This window comes from Petaurus breviceps, unplaced genomic scaffold, assembly GCF_028583685.1.
Source record: "Petaurus breviceps papuanus isolate PSGF00001 unplaced genomic scaffold, PetGlider_PUasm1.0 188, whole genome shotgun sequence".
Lineage (NCBI taxonomy): Eukaryota > Metazoa > Chordata > Mammalia > Diprotodontia > Petauridae > Petaurus > Petaurus breviceps.
In genome coordinates this window covers 334,131-360,780 of record NW_027185804.1, presented here as the reverse complement: position 1 = coordinate 360,780, position 26,650 = coordinate 334,131, and the positions used below count along the sequence as shown (strand labels likewise).

At 39.9% G+C, this 26,650-nt stretch overlaps 2 protein-coding genes across 4 annotated transcripts in view; both read right to left on the bottom strand.

Annotated features, from left to right (window-relative positions):
- Positions 1-203: 203 nt before the first annotated feature.
- Positions 204-3,194, bottom strand: RPS13 (ribosomal protein S13). Its single transcript, XM_069091102.1, has 6 exons — positions 3,043-3,194; positions 2,842-2,890; positions 2,606-2,684; positions 1,228-1,397; positions 509-609; positions 204-281 (listed from the first exon to the last, which is right to left on the bottom strand). Exons 1-6 carry the CDS (start codon positions 3,063-3,065, stop codon positions 248-250), a joined length of 456 nt encoding a protein of 151 aa, XP_068947203.1. The 5' UTR covers positions 3,066-3,194; the 3' UTR covers positions 204-247.
- Positions 3,195-5,917: 2,723 nt separating this feature from the next.
- PIK3C2A (phosphatidylinositol-4-phosphate 3-kinase catalytic subunit type 2 alpha) overlaps positions 5,918-26,650 on the bottom strand; it is a 151,496-nt gene continuing 130,763 nt past the window's right edge. For all 3 annotated transcript variants that reach the window (XM_069091101.1, XM_069091099.1, XM_069091100.1), the window contains 5 exons: positions 16,242-16,359; positions 16,073-16,145; positions 14,589-14,698; positions 9,852-9,977; positions 5,918-9,203 (listed from right to left, as the gene is read on the bottom strand). In XM_069091101.1, coding sequence (XP_068947202.1) covers positions 9,021-9,203; positions 9,852-9,977; positions 14,589-14,698; positions 16,073-16,145; positions 16,242-16,359 — 610 coding nt within the window. In that variant the 3' untranslated portion in view covers positions 5,918-9,020. The remainder of the gene's footprint in view (positions 9,204-9,851; positions 9,978-14,588; positions 14,699-16,072; positions 16,146-16,241; positions 16,360-26,650) is intronic.

Sequence of the window (26,650 nt, the reverse complement as noted above, 5' to 3'; positions counted from 1 at the left end):
GATGGATACAGGCTTGGTGACTGAAGAATGAAAATTATTACTGAGCCTGTTTCCTTCTCTATAAAATTAAAGTGAAAAGAAAGTGACTAGACAGTAGGCTGAGGCCAATGTAAACAGTGATCCTCTTAAAGGTATTCCCTGTAAAAGGCTTATTTAGAAAGATCTAACAATCATTTTTCATAAAAGGAGAAACAAAACAAGGATTCAGTTAGAGATGACTTTATTACTTGAGTACATAAACCAAAATTTATGCAACCAGAGCAGAGGCTGTGGATGATTCACTGCAAAGGAAAATAAAAAGGTATTAATTTTGGCCCTCCATGCTCCCCCCACAAAAATAAACGGTCACATTTAGCAGTATCAATTAAGGCAATTAATTAAGCTTGTGAGCCCACCCAACAGTGCAAGGATCTTAGGCTTTATAAAGACATTCCTGGGTCAACTACTGTTGTTTCAATATACCCCAACCTTGTAATAATATCCCCAGACAATAATGATCAATACTCACTATTTCCAATTAGGTGGGAGCACTCTCTTGGTCTTGTAGTACCGAGCCAGCCGGTGAATTCGGCTCTCATTCAGAATCAGACGGAATTTAGAGTCCTTATCCTAAAAACAAAAAACAGTCAATGAAGGAACAATTGCTAAAATAATTAAACATATCTTAATCTCAATAAGCTTATTTACATTCTAGTGAGAAAATGTACATAAATCCTTTCCTTCCAACTAACATAACTAATTATGTTGCAGAATCAAACCAAAGTCACCTAATGCTTTACATATCAACATATCCCTGGATTTTTTTAAATGCTGAGGTACACCCATGGTGTAGACCTGCCAATTAATATCCACAGAAAATTTTCAGTACAAATAAAAACAATAAGCTTTCTCCCCCCCCCCCTTACCAATGCAACATCCAAGGAAGGGCAAAGGAAAACCTCTAATGCTAAACTGTTCAGACAATTTTAAAAGCATATATGCATATTCATTCATTCAACAAATTATTAACCACGTATGCTCAGTCACCCAGTCTATTTTAGGAGATCAAATCACTTCATAAAAAGTTAAGGGTATGGCACGATGAAGTTAAGTCCCTTTCCCAAAATATTTCAAGGATAAGAATGCGATTTAAATACCCTAAAAAATGATGCCATTTGTTTTATGAGTCAAAAAACTGTTAAGTGCATTGATTCATCTAACCACACAGGATAATCTGTTCAGCTTTACCTTTCTGTTTCTCTCAAGATGCTTTCGGACAGCAACAGCTTTCTTGATCAAGTGATAAAGATCTTCAGGCAGATCAGGGGCAAGTCCCTTGGACTTTAGAATTCTCAAAATTTTGTTGCCAGTTACAAAGCGTACTTGTGCCACGCCATGAGAATCCCTCAGGATCACACCTGAAATGATACCAAATTAATCTATGAATTTAGAAAAAACTAGGAGTCTGGCCTAAAACCTATGATTTTGCAAAGATATATATATAAGTTACCAATGGAATAAACACTAGATATGGAGTTGAAGAATAGTGGCTTTGTCACTTGGTACCTATGACTCTGGCAAAGCCATTCAACCTTTTGGGGCCTGTTTCCTCAACTGTAAAATGAAGGGTGTGACAAAAATAACTTTTCCAGTACCAATTCTGTGATCCTCTGAATCCCCCCCACCTTACACAGAACTGTTGTTCATAAAATACATACACTTCAGTGGATTTAACAGTAAGAGGCAGCAAGATATACTGATCAAAGACCCAGGTTTTAAAGCATTCCTCAGGCACTGAGAAAGACTGTGCCTCTGGGCAAGTATTTCCAAAGCTTAAGTTTCCACATTTGCAGAAATGAAGCCCACACTTGCACAGGGCTGTGAGTTTAAGTCAAGTGTTTTACAAACCTTAAAAATCAATGTAAGTGGGAAGCATCATAAACAATACTATGTGTGAGGAAGGTGAAGCTACAGCAAAATTTCAGGTCTTACTCCACCTACTCTGCTGTCCTTTGTCTAGAGGGATTAAGGGGATGCACATTCTTTCTAAGGCTTATCTTGCTACTTCTCTTCAGCCACTGGAGACAAACCGACCTTCACAAGACTTCCCTTGCACGGGGCTCAGCTTTGTATTGCCTTTCCCTGAGACAACCCTCCATAGAGGAGGGAGCATCTCCTAATTCTCCCGGGGGTGGAAGCTCCCTGAAGAGCTTTTCTGGCCTCTTCTCTTTACTCCCAGCTCCTGGCAGTTTATCTGCACACAGCAGGCTCGGCCTGACTGAACAGAGCGCCAACCTCAGAGTAGGGTGATCCCTCCATCCTGCAGGTCTCCAGCACCTGGTCAGTGTGAGCACCGCTGTGCTCGGCCTCACACACCTACTGGTGGTGTGACCCTGGGTAGGCCGCTGTGCCGTTGCCTGCCTCGGTTTCCCCCTTTGTAAAGGGGGATAACAGCCCGCATCTCCCAGAGCTGTGGTGATGATCAGAAGAGGGCCGCGGGTTAGGCTCATTCTCGCCTTCGCTCATTAGGAGGCCTAGGGCCCTGGGCAGGGCAGCATCTCCGCCCCCCCCCCCCCCCCCCCCCCCCCCCCCACTCCCGGCCGGCCGCAGGCGCTCCTGTACTCACCGATTTGGGAGGGCGTCAGGCCCTTCTTGGCCAGCTTGTAGATCTGCTCCTTCACGTCGTCCGAGGTGAGCTTCAGCCACTGCGAGCAATGGGGAGAGGAGACTCAGGGGGAGTGGGCCGAGGCACCGCCCGTCCCGCTCCCAGCCCGCCCGGCTCAGGCCCCCGTCTCGGTCCCATCCTCCCCGGCCCCCCACAGCCCCATCCCCCCCCCCCCCCCCCCGGCCCCGGCCCCTCACCGTGGGCACGCTGCGGCGGTACGGCAGAGCCGACTGGGACAGACCCTTCCTGAGGAGACACAAACGGCAGGTGGTAAGGACGGAAACGCGGCCTGGTCCCCGCTCCAACCGCACACCCCGCACTCCGCAGCCTCCGTAAGCTCTGCCCCCCTCCCCGGCCCCACGCGCCCCCGGCTGCCCGGCCGGGCCCTCGCCACTCACCCGGGAGCGTGCATACGACCCATGATGGCGACGAGCAGGCAGCGAAAGAGAGAGGAACGCAAGGAACGAGGCAGGAAATCACTGAATCTGCCGGAAATGACGCGTTCCTCCGCCACCGGAAGTGACGCTACCGTATAGAAGTGGCCTAGGAGGTGGAGCCTTGTCCCAGAGTGGGCGAGGTTAGGGGAACGAGGAGAACTGGAACTACAAGTCCCGGCGGGCAGTTCTCTCGCGATGCTCTCTTGCGCCGGTCCCGGCCCTCCCTACGCTACGCTTTCGGGAGGCGCGTGGCCCTTACGGCGGGAGCGTTCCCGGCTTGGCCAAAGCTCCTTAACGGTGGGGAACACCCCCCCTCCCCAGGGGAGACGCACTGGGGGCAGGACCTCTTCCCCAGCCCGGCCGTGGGTAACCTGGCTATTGAAGCCCGAGGGAAAGGCAGGCAACCAGGAAGGAAGAAACGCGTATTACGTGCCAGGCACTGTGCAGAACACTTTACAGAAATCTCAGTCGATCCTTACAACAATCTTAGGAGGAAGGGTTGATCCCCATTTTATATTTGAGGAAACTGAGGCATACAGCAATTAAGTGACTTGCCCGGCTTAACGCAACTACTAAGTGTCTGGGGTAGGATTCGAACTCGCGCAGCCCTGTGACCACGGCTAACCAAACCTCCCTACTATTGACTACTGAGTTTGCAGTCCACTAAGTACGTAGTATTTTTTACCCCACAAACTGCTGTCTAGGTATGACTACGCCATCCTGTTCTTGTGTAGCGGTTCTTTAAAACTCCACCTCTACGATTTGACATTTACATGTCCCGTTCAATTTCATCATGCTAGGGCTTCCGGCAGCGTGGTGATGCGGGTGAAGGTAGCGTGGGAGACAGAAGACCTGACTTAACTGGCTGAGATCACCCCTAAGTCATGGCAGCAATGCGCTAGGTTCTCCAGGACCGCAAGTTAGAGAAGCCAAGTGCATTATTATACTGGAGACATCACCGGGCTAGCCAGTCCTCCGTCCCTAATTTAATGTTCCCTTCCAGGGATGCATCCCTTACATCTAGCCATAGCTTTCGCTAAGTATCCTCTCCGCCTTCCCCTACCCTCTTTCTCAAGGTAGTGGTCCAACTATTAGGTTCAGTCCATTGTCACAGGATCATAACTCTAAAGTTAGAAGAGATAGCAGATGCTTTCCCTGTCCAACTTTACAGATAAGGAAACTGAGGCCCAGAAAGGCTAAATGGCTTGCTACCTGGGACAGATAAGTAATAAATATCATGTGGAATATGAACCTGAGTCCTCCTAACCTCAAGATCCAGTGTTCTTTCTGCCCTGGGTCATGCTGCTTACCAGGACACCAACTCATTTCTCTCATGGTTCAGCTTGTGGTGTAATTGTGTCTTTTAACATGCTTGTTATGTTTTTTACGTGTGACCCTGAGCAAGTGACCCGAGTCCTGGTACTCTACCCCTCTCCATATGGTATACAAAAGGCAGCAGTGTGTGCAAACTGCCAGACCTGCAGAGGCCTGGATCAAGTCCCATCCCCCTCTAAGTGTGTTGGTTGGGCAAATCATTCATCACTGCTTTGATTCAATTTCTTCATCAGTTCAATGGTGATACTTGCAATACTTGCACTTCTCACCTCAAAGAGATGCTGTGGGCTAGAAATTGAGGCAATGTGGCATAGTTGAAAGGGTACTGAATGTGGTTCCACTCTGTCCAAGTGCTCAGTTCAAGTCTAGACTATATATGAATTTGAGCCAAATCCTAAGCTCAGCAGGCTTCACTTCCTTTGATAAATGAAAGTAATACTTTAACTACCTACCTCACAGGGTGATTGATCAGAGGGAACGAATCATATTAATGAGTAGTTAGCAAGGGTTTCATCAGTACCATGGTAATATGAAAACCTAGATCAAAGGATTGGGGCTGAAAGGGACCTTAGATCAATCAACATTTATTAAGTGCTGGGGATACAAAAAGGGACAAAGGACAGTCCCTAATCTCAAGAAACTCACAATCTAAAGAGACCATTTAAACCAACCTCATTTTATTGGGGGGAAAGGGCTTTTCCAAAGTTACATAATGAATAAGTAGCAGAGCAGATCTATAGATGTTTACAATAGCAAAACAGCAACCCAGGCTTTAGGGTGGCCAAGGTCTGGGTTAATACCTCCTACTTCACCATGCTGTGGAAATCGCCCTAAGGTCTCCAAGGTCATGAAAGTGGAGCCAAGGCCCCTGTGGCTGGAAAGGCTTGAGTCCAAGCTGAGTGACACACCATTACTCATTGGACAATAAATTTTCCCACAATAACTAACAAAAACTAAGGTAGAGGAAGGGAAGTGTCACATCTACAAAACCGTAGATATTTAGGATTATAAGGCCCTTTTGAGTGACCAAGAACTTTGGCCTGTAATAGTTTAGGAAAACCTGCCTGAGACAAGAAGACAAGGCCAAATGGGAGGCAGAATGGAAACTGGACAGACTGCTGGACCCAGTTCAAATCCTATCTTGGATTCTTCTCACCTCCAGATCCCAGTTTCCTTATCTATAGAATGTAGGTGCTGAACTTGATGAGGTCTTTTAAGGTCCTTCCCAAACACTCTACATGTGATTCTACAGTCCTGTAGTTTTTTCCAGGTCAATTCTGTGGCAACAGAGGGAGTATATTGCTACTAGCAGGAGGACAAACTTTTCTGACAAAAAAATCAAAGATTGAAAACTCAGGAAATTCCCTATTTACACACATTATTTCTCTCACACACACACACACTCACAGAGGCACACACACACAAAAGCACTGAGCTCATTTGCCAATATTTTGAGCTTAAAATTCTAGTGTTTACAAGATGACTAATGACAATCCTGGTCTTTTATTTCAGAAGTGTTTTAATACAATTATAGGACAGTTACAGAGTCACATTTAATTCACTGAATACATTTAAGGTATTAAAGGAAATAATGTACATCTCGACTATCAATACAATATAATTAAAATATTTGGTTCTTACAGTTAACATGAGACCAACTAACCCACTGTGCTGGTTATTTCGTTCATATATGCACTGTTGTCACAGTATGTGAGTAAATATTATAGGAACTTTAATCCACTGATTATGAAAATGGTGCTATACCTCCCTTTCCCTTATGAAATAGGAATAACCTGCAAATACCAGAAATAAATGTTTCTGTGTGAAAAATTCACAATATTAGAATTCTAAAAAGAACAGTCAATTTAAGGCAGGATACAGAAATTTCTATACAGCCCTAATCTTAAAAATAGAAAAATTAAAACTTTATTAAAGACCACACATGCATTAACATACGAATATACCTGTAGACCATATAAAGGTAATAATAAAAACTTCAGTGCAGGTCCTACATTGAGTTCTTCAGTAGAGAAAATAAGAGGTCACTGTTCTTTAAGCAAGCCATATCATCCTCACATCTCCATCCACCAGTCAGATGAGAATATTTTTTTCCGGCTGCCTATGAACAGCAGAACTCTTTTTGTGTGACTAAATACAAAGTATCAGTTGTTGTGTGAGTGCTTGCAAATGTCTCATTAATTAGTGTCTTGGCCAGCTTCTGTTCCCACTTGCATTCTTTTTTGTTTATAGTTAATCAAAGGTTTAAAACACATCTTTAGGAATTCAATTAATTTTAACTCTCTCAAGAGTAGTGCAAAGAGGCTTAAGTCAGTGCTGTTCCTCTCTAGTTTTTGGTGAGGGCTGATTACATTTTACAAACAAGAAAATATTACACTAAATCTATAGTAAAAAAGGGACAAAAGGCACAATAATGAGAGAAGCTGAGAACCTTGTTAGCACTTGTCCTGAATTCTAGTTAACTATACAGTACTAATCATAATATACATTTTCAGACAAGAATCAGATACCTTTTATATTGCAAAGCAATGTTTCAAAATTTCTAATTCTAGTATTTGTGCTATAAGACACTGTGCTATAATTGACTGCAAAAAAGCAGTACATATTGCTTCCAATTAATAATGAAATGTTTCACAAAAACAGTATTTTGCTTTCCTGGGGCTATGTGACTCGTGGTTCTATTGATGGAATGGAATAAGTCTCAAAAGCATCAAGTGAGCAGGAAAAACAACCTAGGAGCTCCTTATATTACATTTATTAAGTTACTTACAGTTATTTAAAAAAATGATAAATTCTATATGAAAAAGAAGAGTTAAGTTTGGACTCTGGATCTGCTTTTTGACCATTCTATTTACTATTTATAAAGACATTTCAACATTCCAAAAGAAAGTCATCTGTAGATTCCACTTAAAAAAAATTATTTAACAAATGGACCATTAGTGTTAGGCACTGAGTAGTTTCAAGTGTTCTTTCTTCTTTCCCCTCCCCACCTAATAGTTCCCTAGTGCCCCCTATTTACAATCTGCCTATAAATACCATCCTTTGTGCAAAACAGTGGATACATTTCACAGAAATATTTCACTTTTGGGGTCCCTCAATCTGATTGTTCCTTTCCCATACCTGTCATTTTACAAGGAACAGAATGTAAACAATCAGCAAAGCTATACTTTCCTTCATTTAAGTAAATTCTATGTTTTAATCCTGGATTTTTAAAAAAGATTTGTAGAAAACAAAAACAAATCAAAATGACGGGTATATGTGTGGAATCAAGTGAATCTACTAATGAATGTTATTTGTGAAAAGTTATTAAGCTACAATTTCATCTCTTCCTAAGGTGGTTCTGAACTCTGTTATACACATGTGAATTACAATGTTTACAATAGTGAGGAGTAAAAAACAAGGCATTTTCCCTTACATAGGTCTATGGTTAAAGGTCAGATTAGAGTCTACAAATACCTAGTTACTAATGTCCTAGACATCTAATCCTACTTTGATGATGTTTTCCTAGTGTGTAGGAATTTGGGCCACAGGTAAAAAGCTGTCCCTTGTTACAGAGGGATCAGAGTGTAGGTGGATGATGCTTAAGCTTTAATTCACTTCACTAGGCATAAACATAAGCATATAGTAATGGAATGAAGGTATTTTTCCTGTACATTCAACTTTCATTCACATCAAGTTACAGAGTAACTAATAGACATTGTATGTACCTGGTATGACTGAATGGATGTCACAACTGTATTACAAGTATAGCAAGTGGTTTTTCCATGGGAAAAGAATTAGTAGGTGCTTAATTCACAAAGTAAAGGCTTTCCTGTGCTGGTTTAGTAATCGGAAAGATATATAAAATATTTATTAATGAGCAAGTCTGGAAAAACCACCAGAAATGAGGTGCCAGGGAGGGAAGCATCTGAAGTTAAGGCACCATTATTTACAACTTCAATTGTTGGCACTCACTCTGAAAAAGGTTTTGAAGACATTGGACTCAACAAGAATAATGTAAAAGCAACACTATCCATTTTCTTACTTCTGTCAACCTTTGTACTATCCAGTAGTTTTTGTTTTTTTAAAACCATGCTTTATTTATAATTTACTTTGCAGCAATGAAAAAAACAGCACTGGGTTTCTTTTGCCAAAATGATACCTTTCTCTACTTTGATGTTTTCCTACATGCAATAGTGACTAGGATTGAAAAACAGCAAAAAAGAAAAAGAATATATCAAATTTGTAGGGTGGGCAATAGAAAGGCAGGAGGCTGAACTGACACAGTACAATCAAACTAAGCCAAAATTATTACTCTTAATGGTTAAGGATAGTTAGAAAACTTCATTATCAAAAAGCACACAATTTAAGAAACTGGTAAAAATAATTAAGTTTGGGGTTTGCAGCATCCCCATAGTAACTTTAAAATTATGAATGGCTCCCATAAAATTCTATCATGTTAATTTTGTGACTGCTGGTCCAACAGATGTGCTGAAAATGCAAGTTTATTTAGTGTCTTAAATTCTATCCAAGTAGAAAAAAAATGTAGAAAAGTTCACAAGTCAGCAGGGTTCATTCAACTTCTCTTGCTTCCAACCATCCAACACTCACAAATATAGTGCTGCTGTCAGTTGATACCATTTAACTGTCTCTTTGCTCAAATTGAAATCTTTTAGGGGCAAAGTTATTCCACCTAAGAAAAAATTCTCCCGCAAGGATTCTGCGCTAAGCACGCTTAACTGAAGTTCTCGTTGTCTCAAAGTCTCTTTGCTGTATCCACTGTATACAAGCTGCAGCCAAAAAAAAAGAGAGAGAGGAAAGAAGTAAGTTTGCCCTGGAAATAACTGGAGAAAAGAGAAGGAATGGCATTGGAGGGGCAAAAGGAAAAGAGGAGTCATGCTTAGAATGGCTACAGCTGAGTGAAAAAAGACTCTGGGTTTTCTTTTTCAATGCTTTGTTTTTCTGCTGGGATTTATAAACCATGAGATATGGGAGACTCTGCCCCCCAATTGCAAACTCACCATAATTCTGCTTATAGCAAGTGTTATTCAAAGACTTCTAATCTGTAATATGGCAAAGCTATCATGTCTACTATGTACTTTAGAATTCTTTCCAGACAGCTATGCTTTAAGTTATATAAAACATCTCCTTGACCTTATATGCCTAACTATTCAGTTGAAAAACTGTAACAAAAGGGTTGCAGTTAGCAGTAGTACATTTGCGAAATGTGACAGAAGAAAAAACTATTACAAGGAAGTTTAACTGACATCACTAAACAGCTATTGGGATTTTAGAGATGTTTAGGACCTTACAAATTTTCTCAAATGACATTTTTTCCAGTTTGCTTTTCCTAGTAATATAAGTAATTCAATATGTAGCATTTAAAACGTAAACATCTACCAATAAGATAGTCATTCATTCAAGGGGTTTTGACTCACCATTTCATTAAATGTTGGGTTTCTAGTTTTTCGTGAAATCTTAGTTTTACGTTTTGATGTTTTATGGGCATCTGGAAGTAGATATGTTTTTACATATGGATTTGGGTCTGCCCCATCTTCAGTAACCTATAAAGGAAAATACTTTATGAATCTTCTCTCCAGTGTACAAACTCTATATATATTCAATTCAATAAGTCTTTATTGAGCAGCAGACAATGTGCTTAGGTCGTGGGTTTGTAGAGACAAAAATGCAAACAGTACTTGTCCTTGAGGAATTTACCATACACATAGTTAAGTATATGTAAAATATACAGAGCAAAGAGAAATAATTTTGAGAGACAAACACTAACAGCTGGTGGAATCAGAAAAGGCCAGAGGTGATACTGTGTTGAAGACAGCTAGAAAACTCTACCAGGCAGAGGTGAAGGCTAGTGTCTCTAGCCATGGGTGAGACACTACATGAGGCACAGATGATGACAGAATATCATGAACAGGGAATGCTAAGTAGGTCAGTTTTGCAGGAATGTAGAGAGCACGAAGGTTGTGACAGGCTTTAAATGCCAAATAGAGGAGTTTGTCCTTTTTCTAGAGGCAGAAGAGAGACACTGAAGTCAAAGCAAGAGAAAGACAGTCAGGTATACTTTTCAAATACCAATTTGATAGATATATGTAGGACAGACAGGAGACAGGAGAAGATGGATGCAAAGAGAACGGATAAGGAGGCTACTGCAATAGCAGATGACGGTAAATTAAAAAGACTTGGCAACTGACTGGAGGGAGGGAGATTTAGGGATATCTTTGAGGTTGCAAGGAAGGAGAATGTTGCCATTGATAAGAAACAAGAAAATCTGGAAAAGTTTTGAAGGAAGGTAATGAGAGTTTTTGGGATATATTGAGTGTAAGATGCCTATAAGACATTCTGATAGAGATGTCAAGCATGGAATTAATTGGTGATTTGTAACTGCAGCTCAGGAATGATATGAGATCTGGATAACTTGCAGGGGGAAGAGTATTTAGGAGGTGGTAGTGGGCAACAATGCCCAAAAGCTACAGAGAAGCTAAAAAGGATGAGGAGAAATATCATTTGACTTAGCCGTCAGGAGATTACTGATAACCTTGGAGAGGGCAGTTTCAGACCAGTGGTCGAACTGGAAGCCAGACTTCAAAGGTTTGGGAAGTGGAAGAAACAAGTATAGATTTCTTTTTCTAGGAGCTGACAGTGAAAGGGAGAGATATGAGAAGACAGCTTAGTGAAGTTTTTTTTTTTATAAATATAGGGGAGATCTGAGCATGTTTGTAGACAAGACATAAGGAACTAGAGCATAGAAAAGGGAATGAGTGAAGAGACAAGCTCCAACAAGAGTCAGTTAGGAATAGAATCAAAGGTACGGGGGGGGGGGGGGGATATTGGTTTTGCCAATGAAAAGGAACTCCTTCTTCAAGACTGGAACAAATGAGGAGAGAGCAAGGACTCACACTGATGGGATTTGAGATAATTATATATAAAAGGGAGGGGAAAATGAAGATCTTGGAGGGTAGCCTTAATTTTCTCAGTAAAGTAAAAGGTGAGGTCTTCTGCAAATGGAAGTGGAAAGAAGGTTGAGGAAGGAGGGAAGGTTTGGAAGTGATACTGTGAGGAATACAGTAGGAATTCGGTGAGGGATGAGTACAAGTACTGCCATGCATTAGTGAGGGCCTGATAGTAATTATCCTATTAAGTCTGTGCTGGAGTGTTTTATCTCCCTTTTTCTTTAGATGTAGCTATGGAGTGAGTTCAGTCTGACTCTTGGGGACTCAGAGGGCTAGATACCTGATCCAAACTCTTGGCTTCTTCTATCCCCAGCCTATTGGTGTTTGGGAAGAGAATTGCCACTGGTCCCTGTCATGCAAAGATCTTGAAGGGTGGGGCCCCAATCATCTGGAGAAAGCTACATCCTATGGTTAACCCCCAACCTGCTGCTCCCAAGCCCTGTAACTGAGAGTCATTGTATGTGGAAGTGAAAACCACCTGCCGTTACTGAATCTTTTCTGCACTGTCATCCTCATTTCTACTCAAAATCTATTCCTCCCCAACATAAATGTGCTCCATGCACACCTATGCTCTCTAGCTCTTTGCCTCTTCTTCCTTCCCCTTTTTCTGTGCCCTTGGGAATCGCTGGTATATCATTAAGAAACTTCCCATTTTCCTATTACTCCTCTGTGCTCACAAAAATCTGGCGCTCTTAAAGGACAACAAATCCTTGGAACCCTCTTTAGTACTAACTATTCCTTTTCACAGGAGACTGCTTCTGATGCTTACTAGCTATGTGACTTTGAGCAAGTTACTTACTATCTCTGGACCTTAGTTTCCTCATCTGTAAAATGACAGGGATGGGCTATGTGGCCTGTGAGTTCCCTTTCACCCCTTGATCTATGATCCTGAGATCAAGCCACTTAATAGGACCAGGAGAAACAGGAACTTGCTTTCTCCCCATTGCCACTTTAAGAGCCTTCCTTTGCCACCATCATTCAGCAACTTCTCCTCCTCTGAAGTTGACTTTACCAGTGTTGGTATTGTCTCCTGGAGCTCCCCAGATCGCTCTCCCAAGTTTGAAGGAACTCAGCAGATGGGTGGCAGTCTAAGTCTCGACTCCTTCCTCACAACAAGGAACTTCAATATACCCAGTGATGTCTCCTTGGACACTCTGGCCTCCCAGCTCATCAGACTTCAGTTCTCATGACCTACATGTTAACTCCATTTCAGAGTCATAAGACTCCACTTTGTGACCCCCAAAAAAGGCGGTCAGAACTTAGATTTCACTGCCACCAATACTGGTGATGCTCTCCCCGAACATAACCTCAGATTCTTCTACCTTACTCTTCCTCAATCTAGTCTTCATTCTTCATTAGTCTGGAATCTCTTCATTCTCCTTATTCAAGTTTTACTTTTCTTCCTTCACAATCCTGAGCCTGTAATTTAGTCCATTCAATTATACAATGTCCATTATGACCTCTCCTTTACTTCAGATCTTGAGAAAGAGATAACCTTTCTTCCCAAGGCCAGTCCCACTACTGTCTTGTGTCCTTAATCCAATAATTCTGTTTTCTCCAGGACCCTGCCCCCATTGATTGCTTTTTCTCTCTCTCTCATCTTCAATTTAACTCTATCTATTGGCCCTTTAACTACTCCCTACAAAAATGCTTAGATCAGTTTGATCTTTTAAAACTTTCACTTGATTCTTCTATCCTCACAATTCCCTACATCCCTCCCCCCATTCACTGCCAAACTGCTACAAGGAACTGTTTAATGGGGCAGCTAGATGGTGCAGTGAATAGAGCACCAGCCCTGGAGTCAGGAGGATCGGGAGTTCAAATCTGGCCTCAGACACTTACACACTAGCCCTGTGACCTTGGGCAAGTCACTTTACCCCAATTGCCCTGCCCTCCCCCCTCCAAAAAGCAAAAACAAACAAACAAAAGAACTGTTTAAGTTTATTTACTGCCTTGCCTTTACCACCAATTTGCTTCTCAACCCTTTGCAGTCCATCTTTAGACCTTACCACTCTACTGTCAGTACTTTCCCAAAGTTAACAATGACCCTGTATATACCTCTTCAAAGCTTAGGATACAGTCAATCATCCTTTTCATTCTGACTCTCTCCTTGGTGTCCCCAACACCTGGTTTTCCTGCCTAGGCAGGCACTCATTCTTAGTCTCCCTTGTTAAATTACCATCTATCTTTTACCCAACAGACAAGCCCCAAAGTGCTATCTTATACTCTAATGTCTTCCATCTCAGCATTTGTTCTTTGGTTGTCTTGTCAGTGCCCATAGTTCAAATCCTTACCTATACACAGATTATTTTCATTTGTGTATATCCAACTTCAATTTCTCTACACTGTCATCTACTTGCTGAATATTTCCACACAGAGGTCATACCAGCATCTTAAAACCAACCTTAACAAAACTGAATGTATTCTCCCTAAACCTGTCCCTAGAATAACCTTTCCTGTTTCTGTTGATGGAGCTACTATCTTCTCAGTGAGTGGCCATGATTCATAACCTTGGAGTAATTTTATTCAGTCAGATGCCAAGGCATGATGATTCCACATCAATAATATTTTTTGTACCCATCATCTTTAATCCATTCTCAATTGCTATGGCCATTATAATGGCCTTTTATTCTGCTGTCATTCTTTATTCTAATTTTGGCACAAAACTGCCAAAATATTCTTTTAAGGTAGAGGTTAGAGGAGAGGTCTCCTCCTCAAACCCTTAGTGGTTCCCCATTTTTTCTGAAATAAAATACAAAATTCAAATGAGGATTCAAAGCCCTTTACTCAAAGGCTTCCAGCTTCTTTTCTTGCCTAATTTCATATTAACATCACTGTCAAACACACTACTTTTAAGTCAAGCAAATACAACTAGCTTTTTCCTAAACTCAACTTCATACTGCAATACATTTGGAAACATCATCTCCTTGCCTAGAATGTACTACCTTTTTATTATCTCCTAAAATTCTTATCTGCCTCACTTCTCAGCTCATATCCCACTTCTGTAAAGCTTTCCTTAATTTCTCCTAATTGTTAGTGATCTCTCCCTTCTCAAATTATTTTGATTTTACTTAGCTACCCAGCTAAGTGCAGATTACAAGAGTTGAATTGTAAATAAGTTCAATGTGGGTAATGACAAATGTCTGTTGATTTGAAATATGTAGCGTTATAATAAGGAAAAACGGAGCTTTCTTTATACTCGCTCACCAGATCTTTGATATGCATCACCATGATGAATAGAGTGCCATTTCGGTAAGAGATAGACAGTTTCACTGCTCCTCCTACTTGGCCAGAGGTAGGACTCAAGGGATTTGCATCTGAAAAAATAAATATTTTTATCTTTACTTTATCCTTTTGCTATGAAATCAGCCCAAGTTACAATGAATGTATATAAATAATTTTCTTGTTTATGCTTAAATGAAGATCAAAGGAGGTGAGATGGGAAGAGGATCATATGTCCAGAACTAGAAGAAACTAAAAAAAGCCATCTTATTCAACCTCTAATTTTACTGATGAGGGCCCAGGAAGGTGATATGCACAAGCTCCTGCAGGAAGCACAAGCAAAGTAGTATTGAAGCACATGTTCTCTGACTCCAGAGCCAGTGGTATTTCCATTCTATCACGTTTAAGAAATGCTTTGAAAACTTTAAAGTGCAACATAAGGTCAGGTATCATTACTGAATATGACACACTTCAATTCTGTTAAGATCTGTGATTTCTGGTGTGAGTCATTCTCTAACAAGAATAAATCTCAATTCCCTTGGGGCAACTAGGTGGTTAAGCCTGAGAAGATGAAAGGTGGCCAAAAATTCTTAACCAAAGGCTAATGAGGTAATAAGCCTCTCCAAGTTTAGCTAGGTGACCTTCTAGAAAACATGCAGTCTGTTACCAGGCCCATATTCCAAGCTGTTACAGTTTGGTAGGACTTGCCAAACAAAGTGTTCCAGTGACATAGCCTAGGGTCAAGTTCATATCTCAGAGAAGCATCATAGGAAGACTGAGTGAAAATAAGTTTGACAGGGACAGCTATGTGTTACAGTGAACAGAGCACCGGTCCTGGTGATCTGAGTTCAAATAGAGCCACAGACACTTAACACTTTCTAGCTGCATGACCTTGGGCAAGTCACTTAACTCCAATAGACTGACTTCCCGCCCTCTAAAAAGACAAAAAAGAAAAGAGAAAATAAATTTGATAATATGAGGAAATAAATTAGTCAATAAAGATGGAGAACTGCTATTCTTAAGCATTTATACTGTTAGCAAATCCTCCCCACAGAAGAAACAGACTGGTTGGAGAGATAGTGGAGAAAAAATTCACATGTTTTAGCTATAATAAATATAGGAAGACTAGTTCAAAAATCATTCTTAGGTGACAAATATAGGCAATAGTAATAAAAGCTTATGTTAAATTACACTTTATAGTCTGCAAAGGAATTTATGAAAAGCTCCATTTAATCTTTATGGCAACCTTACCAAGACAATAGGCTAATATTGTGTTAACATTAATAATAAATCATTATAGCCAGAAGAGGAAACTATTGATTAATGGGTAAATGACTTGCCCAAGGTCATACAGATGTTAACTGGCGAGGCTCAGACTAGAAACCAGGTCCTCAGATATAGGTCCAGGGCTCTTTCAATGTCACTTTAATACCAAGTATTATCTATAAAGAGAGAAAAAATGATTTTACCTGCAGATCTAGCAATTCCTTCAGCTTTCTCATCACGAAGTAAAGGATGGAAAAAAGTACAAACAAGATCACACTGTTTTTGAAGGGGGAAAAAACAGTACCTGTTAGTTTAATAATTACTAAGCACACTGAAAATAAATGACACATACAAGACATTTATAAAAATCACCTCTGAAACATCTACTGAGGCAGTCATCAAACTCTGTAAATAACTGTTCAGTTCAATTTTTCTTTTAGCTGCTACATCTTTTATGTGAGTTCTTCCCAGAACCATCCTATTAGGAAAGCTATAAAAGAAAATTAAGTTATTCTTGTGTGTGTGTAAATCTCTCACTTAAATGGAAGAATGTCTGCCCCTAAATTATCTTTCATCATGAAGCATATATAAAGTCACAATTTACAACAAAATATTCTAGTGTGTTCAAACTCAAGAAAGCACAAATGTTTTTAAGCAGTGGAGATGGGAAAGTTCAAAAATGTACTTTACAACTTCCAAAGGTGAATGATTTTATCAGTTGGCATACTCTTGCCACATTAAAGATAACTGTTTTATGAGTTGCTCTAGGTAATAAAAATTGCTATGCAAAGTGACCAAACTACTCAACATTTAACTCAAGTATACCAAAGACAGAAAGAAAGGTCCAATAATATGGTGGCAGTTAAAAACTGGCAGAGCAATAGGCGGTGCAGTAGATAGAGCACAAGGCCTGGAATCAGGAAGACCTGAGTTCAAATTAGACCTCAGATACTTACTAGTTGTGAGACTATAGGCAAGCCATTTAACCCTGTTTGACTCAGTTTCCCTATCTCTAAAGACAGGGAACTGGAGGAGGAAATGGCAAATCACTCTAGTATCTTGCCAAGAAAACCCCAAAAGGGGTCACAAAAAGTCAGACATGATTGAAAACAACTCAATAACAACGAGAGAGTGCAATTAATTGTAGAATGGCTGTACAAAATGGCACATGAATATAACAGATTATTGTACAATAAAAAAATGAGTTCAGAGAAATGAAAAGGCTTGTACAAAATGATATAGAATAAAATAAGCAGAGCAAGAAAAACAATATACTCAGTGATTACAATGTAAATTTATTAAAACAGCATTAAAAGGAAGCCAGTATTTCCAGAGATGATGGTAAGAAAAACAAAATGAGGGGCAGCTAGGTGGCGCAGTGAATAGAGCATTGGCCCTGGAATCAAGAGGACCTGAGTTCAAATCTTCCCTGACCCTTAACACTTACTAGCCATGTGACCTCGGGCAAGTCACTTAACCCAAACTGCCCTGCCTTGCCCCCTCCAAAAAGAAAAGAAAAACAATCAATAAAACTTATTTTTAAAACATAAACTTCTCTGTTTAGCTTGTAAAGCCATAAACAACCTGGACCCTACCTATTTTCCAGCTCCACTGAACATTACTCTCCCTTCTGAAATCTGAAATTGAGACAACCAAGGCTTTCTGTTTCTCACCCATGACACATCATGTCTCCTAATTCTGTGTCTTTGCATTGATTGATCCTGCATACATGGAATGGACTCCTTTCTTACCTTCCTATCATCACCCTCTTCAACAATGCTAGCATTTATATAACATTTTAAGTTTGCAAAGCTCTTTACAAATATCCCATTTGATCCTCACAACAATCTTGGGAAGTAGGTGCTTCCCAGGTGCTATTATTAACCCCATTCTCCATATGAGAAAACTGAGGCAGAGAGTAAGTGACTTGCCCAGGGTCACACAGTAAGTATCTGGAGCAGGATGTGAAGTTCTTGATTCCAGACTCAGTGCTCCATCCATTGTGCCACCTAGTTGACTCACAGAGTCCCTCTCTTTCTTTAAAATGCATCTCAAAAGAACTGAATCAAATATGTATGAATACAAGTCATTCCCCAATTGATAAATGGTCAAAGGATATGAATAAGCAGCTTTCAGATGAAGTTGGAGCTATCTATATTCATATGAAAAAATGCTCTAAATCACTATTGATTAGAGAAATGCAAATGAAAACAACTCTGTGGTACCACATCACACCTATTAGATTGGCTAATATGACAAAACAGGAAAATGATAAATGCTGGATAAGATGTGGGAAAATTGGAACACTAATTCATTGTTGGTAGAGTTGTGAATTGATCCAACCATTCCTGAGATCAATTTGGAACTATGCCCAAAGGGCTATAAAGCTTCAATCCAGCAAAACCACTACTACATCTACATCCTAAAGAGATCATGAAAATGGGAAAAGGACCCACATGTAAAAAATATTTATAGCAACTCTTTGTGGTGGCAAAGAATTGGAAACTGAGGGGATGTCTGCTCATCAACTGGGGAATGTCTAAACAAGATATGGCATATAAATGTAATGGAATACTATTGTTCTGTAAGAAATGGTGAGCAAGCAGACTTCAGAAAAACCTGTATGAAATGATGCTGAGCAGAATCAGGAGGACACCGTACACAGCAACACTGTGAGATGACTAACTTTGATAGACTTAGCTCTCCTTAGCAATGCAATGCTCTAAGAGAATTCCAAAAGACTCATGATGGAAAATGCTATCCATATCTAGAGAAAGAATTATAGAGTCTGAATACAAATTGAAGCATACTATTTTCTCTTTTCTGTTTTTTGCTTTTTCTTTCTCATGACGTTTCCCTTTTGTTTACATGACTAATGCGGAAATATGTTTAATATGATCATACATGTACAGCTTATATAAGACTGCATGCCATCTTGGGGAAAGGGAAAAAATTTAAAACTCAAAATCTTATAAAAGCAAATGTTGAAACCCCAAAATAAATTTTTTTTTAAAAAAAGATGCAACTCAAAAATATTTTCTGCATGAAGCCTTTCTTGATGATCTTAACTGCTAATGCCTCTCTCAAACTGTCATGAATTGACATTTGAATTTATTATATTTATGCTGTCTTTTTTATATGTATTTGTCTTTTCCAGTATAATGTGAGATCATTACAACCAGGGAAGGTTTCATTCTTTGTCCCCAGCACCATGTGCAGTACCTAGCATATACCAGGTACTTAAATGCTTATTGATTGACTGGTCCCTCCATAAAATTTAAAATCCCCTGCCAACCATTTAAGGACCATCACAACTTGGTGCCTTCCTGTGTTCCCAGTTAAGCTGGTCTTCTTTATGCTCCCCAAACACAATTCTCTAATTTCCTCCTTTCCCTGTTTTGTCTATTGAATCCCACCCATTCTTTAAAAATCCAACTCAAACAGTCTTTCTACCTCATCGAACTTTCTCTGATTAACAACCTTGCCACAAAGATTTTAAGTACTTTGCTTCAATCCAAACAAATTCAATTCAGCAAATACTTTGTTGCTGTTCAGTTATGATTTCAGTTATGCCTAACTCTTCATGACCCCATTTGGTATTTTCTTGGCAAAGACCCTGCAGTAGTCTGCCATTTTCTTCTCCAATTCATTTTACACATGAGGAAACTGAGGGAAACAGACTGGCCAGGTCCACAGCTAATAAATATCTGAGGCTTCAGTTAAATTTAGGTCTTCCTGACTCTAGGTCCTTCACTGTGCCACCTAGTTACCCCCAACAAATACTTACTAGGTATCTAAAACAGTCCCTGCCTTTCAAGACTTACATCTACTAGAAAATCCAATAAATAAACAAGTTAGTACAGAAGGATAAATGGGGAGGAAGAATGCACTGACACCTGGGGTAGATCAGGGAGGTAGCCCCTGAATTGTCTTGAATGAAGACGGAGGCAAGGAAGGCATCTTGGAACAATGAATGGAGGTGTGAAATGGAGTGTTAAAGTTAGGAAACATGTTGCTAGCACTCCAGTTTGACTGGAACATAGACTGAATAAAGATGAAGAGTTTAAAACAAGATTAAAAAAGCATGAGACATTAAGAAATCATAAATAAAAATTGTCCAGAACTATTAGAACCAGAGAGTAAAGTGAAAATAGAATCCATTTCCTGAAAGTCCAAAAGGAAAAGTACCATATAATGCCATAGCCAAAATCCAGAGCTCCCACATAAAAAAAAAAAAAATACCAAAAACATCCAGAAAGAAGGATCCATAATAAGGATCACACAAGATCTAGTAGCTTCTACTATAAAAGGTAGAAGCTATAGGCTTACAACCAAGAATAACTTGCCCTACCAAGTTAAGTTACAAGGGAAAAATGGAACTTTAATGGAATAAAGGTCTTTTAAGAATATGAGAAGACACCCCTAACTTACCCCTTTGTAGAGGTGGGAGATCCAGTCGGGTTTTTTTTTTTTTTGTCTTTTTGAAGGGCAAGTGGGGTTAAGTAACTTGCCCAAGGTTACATGGCTAGTGTTTTTGTGTGGGTGTTAAGTGTCTGAGGCCAGAACCAAACTCAGGTCCTCCCAACCTAGCCACCCCTCCAGTTGTTAATACACTGCACTTTTTGTAGGACTTTCTCAATATAATGATCAACTGCCTCTCAGAAGGAGAACAAGAAGAGGAGGGAGACATAGGATACCTTAACAATGTAAGAAATGGGAAATATTAGTAATTTTTTAAAAAAGCAAATAGTATGAAATGGAGACTTATGGTTTCTTACAGAATGTTCTTTTTGTGTATGAATATGCTCCTTTTTAGTGTAAAAGTTTAAAGAAAAATGTTTAAGTAATATGGAAGCCACATTATTGAGAGCTTTAAAAGTGCCAGTCTAAGCCATGTGTATTTTATCTTCTAGACAACAGGCAATCACTGAAGATTTCTGAAAGATTAATGGCATAATGAAACCTGTGGCTTAGAAAACTATATTGGCAGCTATGGAAAAGGTAGATTTGAGATGGAAGATCATGGGAACATGGAGAGCTGAAAGGAGCTTACTACAATAGTTCAGGGAACAGGCAAAGAGGCCTGAAAAGCAGTGATGTTGATGTGACTGGACAAAAAGGAACAATGTGGAAATAGAAGTCAAGAAATGATAGCTAATTAGATGAGAAAGAGGGAGTATCTATAGACAACTCTACAGTTATGAACCAAGGTGATATTAATGGTAATGTATTTCAAAGAAATAGTGAAATTTGTAGGAGGTTATGAGCTGGAGGTGTGTAGAATTTGTACCTGATAAAACTTTCATGTCGTATTTGTCAATTGCAATTATCCATGGGTGCTGTCTCATTTGAAATGTATTACCTCACCTCCCTGTCCCTAAAATCCTCCAAAGCTAAGCTTAAGCACCACTTTTTATATAAAGTCTTTCCTAATGGCTCTGAAAGTTTGTGCCTTCTGCTGAAAATGTACTTATTTTGTATATGCTTGTACATACACATGCTGTTTCCCTGGTCAAATGAAAACTACCTGAGGCCAGAAAATATTTCCTTGTCTCTTCTCACTTCCGTAACACAGTGCTAAAAAAAAGGCACTAAATGTTTAATAATTTTAATTTCATATAGGTGATAGGCTTCTCCCAAATGAGTTAGGCTGGTACCTATAAGAAAGCACTTAGTCCACTGTTACTGTCAGTACCATATTCAACTCTTTCCAACCTAGTAGGATCTGTCAAAGCTTATATTCTTTCTTCCCACCCATGGCAGATTTGTAATAAATTATTGCTGAATCAAACTGAATTGAAAACCTAGGCTTATACCTCCATGCCACAATAAGACTTTGGAAAAATAATAGGAAATTCTCCTTTATCAGAACTAAATTCAATGCTCAATTTATTACAGATATCTAGTAACAGTTTAATATTTTTCTGCTTCTATCTTTTGTTCCATTTAAAATTACTTTTACTGTTTGAAACTATTTAATTTTCTTTTTTCTTTTTTTGGGGGAGGGGGAAAGGCAGGGCAACTGGGGTTAAGTGACTTGCCCAAGGTCACACATAAGTGTGTCAAGTGTCTGAGGCTGGACGGGGTTAAGATGGCCGAATAGAAGCAGGACCTCCCTGCTGCTCCCACCTTCCCCAATTCATGTAAAAGGGGACTCTAAACAAATGTTGGAGCTGCAGAACCCACAAAATGACACAGAGAAGCTAACCTGCCACTGAGGACAGCCTGGCAGGCAGGCAGGAATCAGACAGCGCAGCGCTCTAGGAGCCAAGCACAGGCCCCCTTGAGCCAGAGGTTTTAGCCCCAGGGTGGGCCTGACGGACTCCAGATTACCAGCAGCTGTGGCTGTTTCCAGATTCCTCAACACATAGATGCGAAGGACAAAGTGAGAGGTCAGTGCAGTATGGACTTTCGGACCCAGTATTTGGGAGAGCTTCAGCTTTTACCACCAGGGCGAGAAGCCGCTGAGATGCTAGCACATCCAGCCAGCGCCATGTGGCAGCTTCAGCTCCTGGCCTGCAGAGCGTAGGGAGACCAAGCACCAGTCTGAAGGGTAATCGCTCTTGCTTTAACCTGCTTGGATCTGGATTACAGTCTAGGGTGGAGGTCTTGGGGTGTGTGTCCAGCTTGCCAGAGTGTGTGGAGGCTTCAGAGAGGGCACCCAACTAATACCTCTGGCAGCTGAGAAAAACCCAGAGTTTGGGACGAAAGCTCCCATGTCTGGTGGCAGAGTCCTACTGTGGCAAAAAGCCCAGGGGTAAAGTGACTGAAGGGCAACATGAGCAGACAAACAAAAGAAGCAAAACAAACAGAAGACTCCAACATTAGACTCCTATTTGGGGGACAAAAAGGAGCAAAGCATGGAACAGGAGGAAGACAGTGAAGTCAGAACTCCTGCACCAAAAGCTTCCAAGGAAAATATGAGCTGGTTACAGGCCATAGAAGACCTTAAGAAGCAGATGAGAAGTGGAGGAAAAATTGGTAGAGAAATGAGAATGATACAAGAAAATTATGAAAGGAGAGCCTGACTGAGGAAAATAACACCTTAAAAAAACAGACTAACTCAAATGGCAAAAGAGGCTCAAAAAGGCGATGAGGAGAGGAATGCCTTAAAAAGTCAAATTTGCCAGATGGAAAAAGAATCTCAAAAGCTCAATGAGGAGAATCGTTCCCTTGGATTTAGATTGGAGCAAAGGGAAGCTAGTGACTTTAGGAGAAAACAAGATGATGTTAAACAGATCCAAACAAATGAAAGACTAGAAGGCAAAGTGAAATATCTCATGGGAAAAACCACTAACCTGGAAAATAGATGCAGGAGAGATAATTTAAAAATTACTGGACTACCTGAAAGCCATGATCAAAGTAAGAACCTAGAAATCATCCTCCAAGAAATTCTCAAGGAAAACTGCCCTGATGTTTTAGAACCAGAAGACAAAATAGAGGTTGAAAGAATCCACTGATCACCTCCTGAAAAAGATCCCAAAAAGAAAACTCCTAGGAATATTATAGCCAGGCTCCGGAATTCCCAGATTAAGGAGAGAATATTACGAGCAGCCAGTAAGAAACAATTTGAATATTGTGGAAACACAATCAGGATAACCCAGAATCTGGCACCTTCTACACTGAGGGATCAAAAGGCCTGGAATAGGATATTCCAGAGGGCAGAGGAGCTGGGATTAAAACCAAGAATCACCTACCCAGCAAAACTGTGTATCATCTTTCAGGGGAAAATATGGTCATTCAGTGGAATAGAACTTTCAAGCATTCTTAATGAAAAAACCAGAGTTGAATAGAAAATTTGACATCCAGATACAAGAAACAAGAGAAGCTTAGGAAGGTAAACAGGGAAAAGAAATCATAAGCCATTGATCAAAGTTGAACTATTAACATTCTTACATGGTAAAACGATAATTTTAGTTGATGAAACTTTTTTCAGTATGAAAATAGTTGAAGAGAATAGAAATATATATATATATATATATGAGGGTATACGGGTATATGAATACATGTGTGAATGTGTGTATATATGCTTACAGGTATACATAGATAGAGGGCACAGGACCAATTTAATAGGAAGGGATGATACTTAAAAGGTGAAATTAAGAGGTGACAGAGGAATATAATGAGAGGAGATGGGGAGAGACAGAATGGGGTAAACTATCTCATAAAGAAGAGGCAAGGGAAAAGGGTTACAATGGAGGGGAAGAAGAGGAAGGCAAAGGGGAATGGGTCAACCTTATTCTCACTGAATTTGGCTCGGGGAGGGAATGAAATACACACTATATAGGGTATCACCCTACAGGAGAGTAGGGGGAAGGGGATGAGAGGGGGGATGACGGAAGGGAGGGCAGGCTGGCGGGGAGGGAAGTTGGAAGCACTCACTTTTGAAAAGGGATGGGATCAAAGTAGAGAATAGAACAAGTGGGTGGTGGGATAGGAGGGAGGGAAATATAGTCAGTCTTTTATAATATGTCTACTACGTTAATGTTTTGCATTAGCTACACATGTACAATCTATACTGAACTGCTTATCTTCCCAGTAAGGGTGGGTGACAAGGGAGGAAGGGAATGAATCTGGAATTCAAAGTTTTAAAATCAAATGCTTAAAAAATTATATATACATATATATTATTATTAATACTATCTTACATGTAATTGGGAAATAAGATATACAGTCACTGGGGCATACAGATCTGCCATGCCCTACTGGAAACATCTAAGGGGGTATGGGAGAAGATATGGGAGAGAGCAAATTGGAAGAGGGGATATCCTGTGGGACTGCTATTCTGGGGTGGTGGGTAGGGGAAAAATGGGGAGAAAATTTGTAACAAAATCTGGCAGAAATTAATGATATAAATCAGAAGTTAATAAAGCATTTGAAAAAAAAGTGTCTGAGGCTGCATTTGAACCCAGGTCCTCCTGACTCCAGGGCTGGTGCTCTACTCACTGTGCCACTTAGCTGCCCCAAAGTTCAGTTTAATTTTCTTTTAAGTTTAATTTTCAAAAAAACAAAAAACATTTTATTATTGGCTTCTATCTTTTCATCACAGGAATTTCTGGAAAACTTTCTCCAACCCTTAGGTCCAAACTGAACCCTCCTTCATATCCCAAGGAAAAATATTAAACAAAAAATAGCATGTTTAATTTTTTAAACTGTTCAAATCCTCTTTAGAAGTAAGCGGGACACATTTCCCAAATAAGTAAAAATTATCACCTATTAGCCTTTTTTTGTCAAGGCTCTTGTCCTTGGTGCTACCCCTCCCCCCCAAAACCAAACCACATGTAATTTTCTATATTTATTACTTTAATCATTCCTAAATATGGAAAAAACTCACCTACATTCTATTTAAATTATTTATCTAGTTGTGATCATAGGCCTCCAATAAAGCCTTAATCTATTGCCTTATCATGCATGGCATAAAGGCCACTATGGAAGTGATGCTGGGTCTATGAATGCACGTGCACGCTCACACGCATGCACGCACATGCACACACACACCCCTTCAGAGATTCCAGTAAGCCGTAAGATACAAAGGCTGCTAGTGCCCAACAATGGATTGTGTCTTGTCCAAGGATAAGTCCAGCTAAGTATGTTGAAGATCACCACTAGAATGTTGGTCAACTAATGTGTTTTGTGTGTATATGTATGTATGTGTGTTTATGTCTCAGGTAATCTTTATTAGTAACTATAGTGGTATTCTTAACAGCCACTTTGACATATTTTTTTCTATGAAGTCACAAATCTTTATAATTACAGTAGTCATAGAAAAATGATATTGAGGGGCGGCTAGGTGGAACAGGGACTAGAGCCCCGGCCCTGGAGTCAGGAGGACCTGAGTTCAAATCTGACCTCAGACACTTGACACACTTACTAGCCATGTGACTTTGGCCAAGTCACTTAACTCCAATTGCCCTCCAAAAAGCAAAAATAAAAATGATATTGAGGTGTTAATACCACCAGTAAAATAAAAAAAAAAGAAATTGAACAATAAACTGTACACAGAAAAGGTTTAAGCTAGGCTGATGTTGAGTCACTTCAGTTGTGTCTGATTCTTTGTGGTACTACTTGAGGTTGGTTTGCCATTTCCTTCTCTAGCTCATTTTATAGATGAGAAACTGAGACAAACATGATTAAATGACTTGCCCAGAGTCACACAACTAGTAAGTGTCTGAGGCTGGATTTTAAGTCCTCCTGACTCTAGGACTGGCACTCTATCCACTTTGCCACCTGACGTATCCCCAAGTTAGGATGTATTTTATATCTTTTCATGTAGTCATGACAAAATGGGATTAAGAGATAGACACTTAGCACATAGGAAAAGAAAGGATATCATGCTTAAATACTCTGGGCCTCCATATTCCTGATTTTCAGTACTTAATGAAGACAGATATAGTTGTGGGTAGACTCCTCTTACTGGCCCATCTATCACAGTACTTACTAACAAAACATTTATCAAATGCTCAGAGAGGGGGTTTGGAACTGAAACAGGCAGGAGGAAGATTATAATATAATTTCACCTGATATTTACTTGGCTGTAACTTTTCCAAGTGATTCAGTTTGTGAATAGAGATATTAACTATCCCCTTATGCAAGGATTAAGGACAATGACTCCTCTCTAGAACCAAAGTGTTAAAATCATTGCTTTCTGCTGATTATGGTAACAAATTACAAAAATCTATAAATAAAATAGATTTCTAAAGAATTTCATGTTTTCTGTGCTTTAGATGTTTGTCACAATTTACTATCTTACTAAATTTTGCTAATGTAAGAAACTCTTCAAT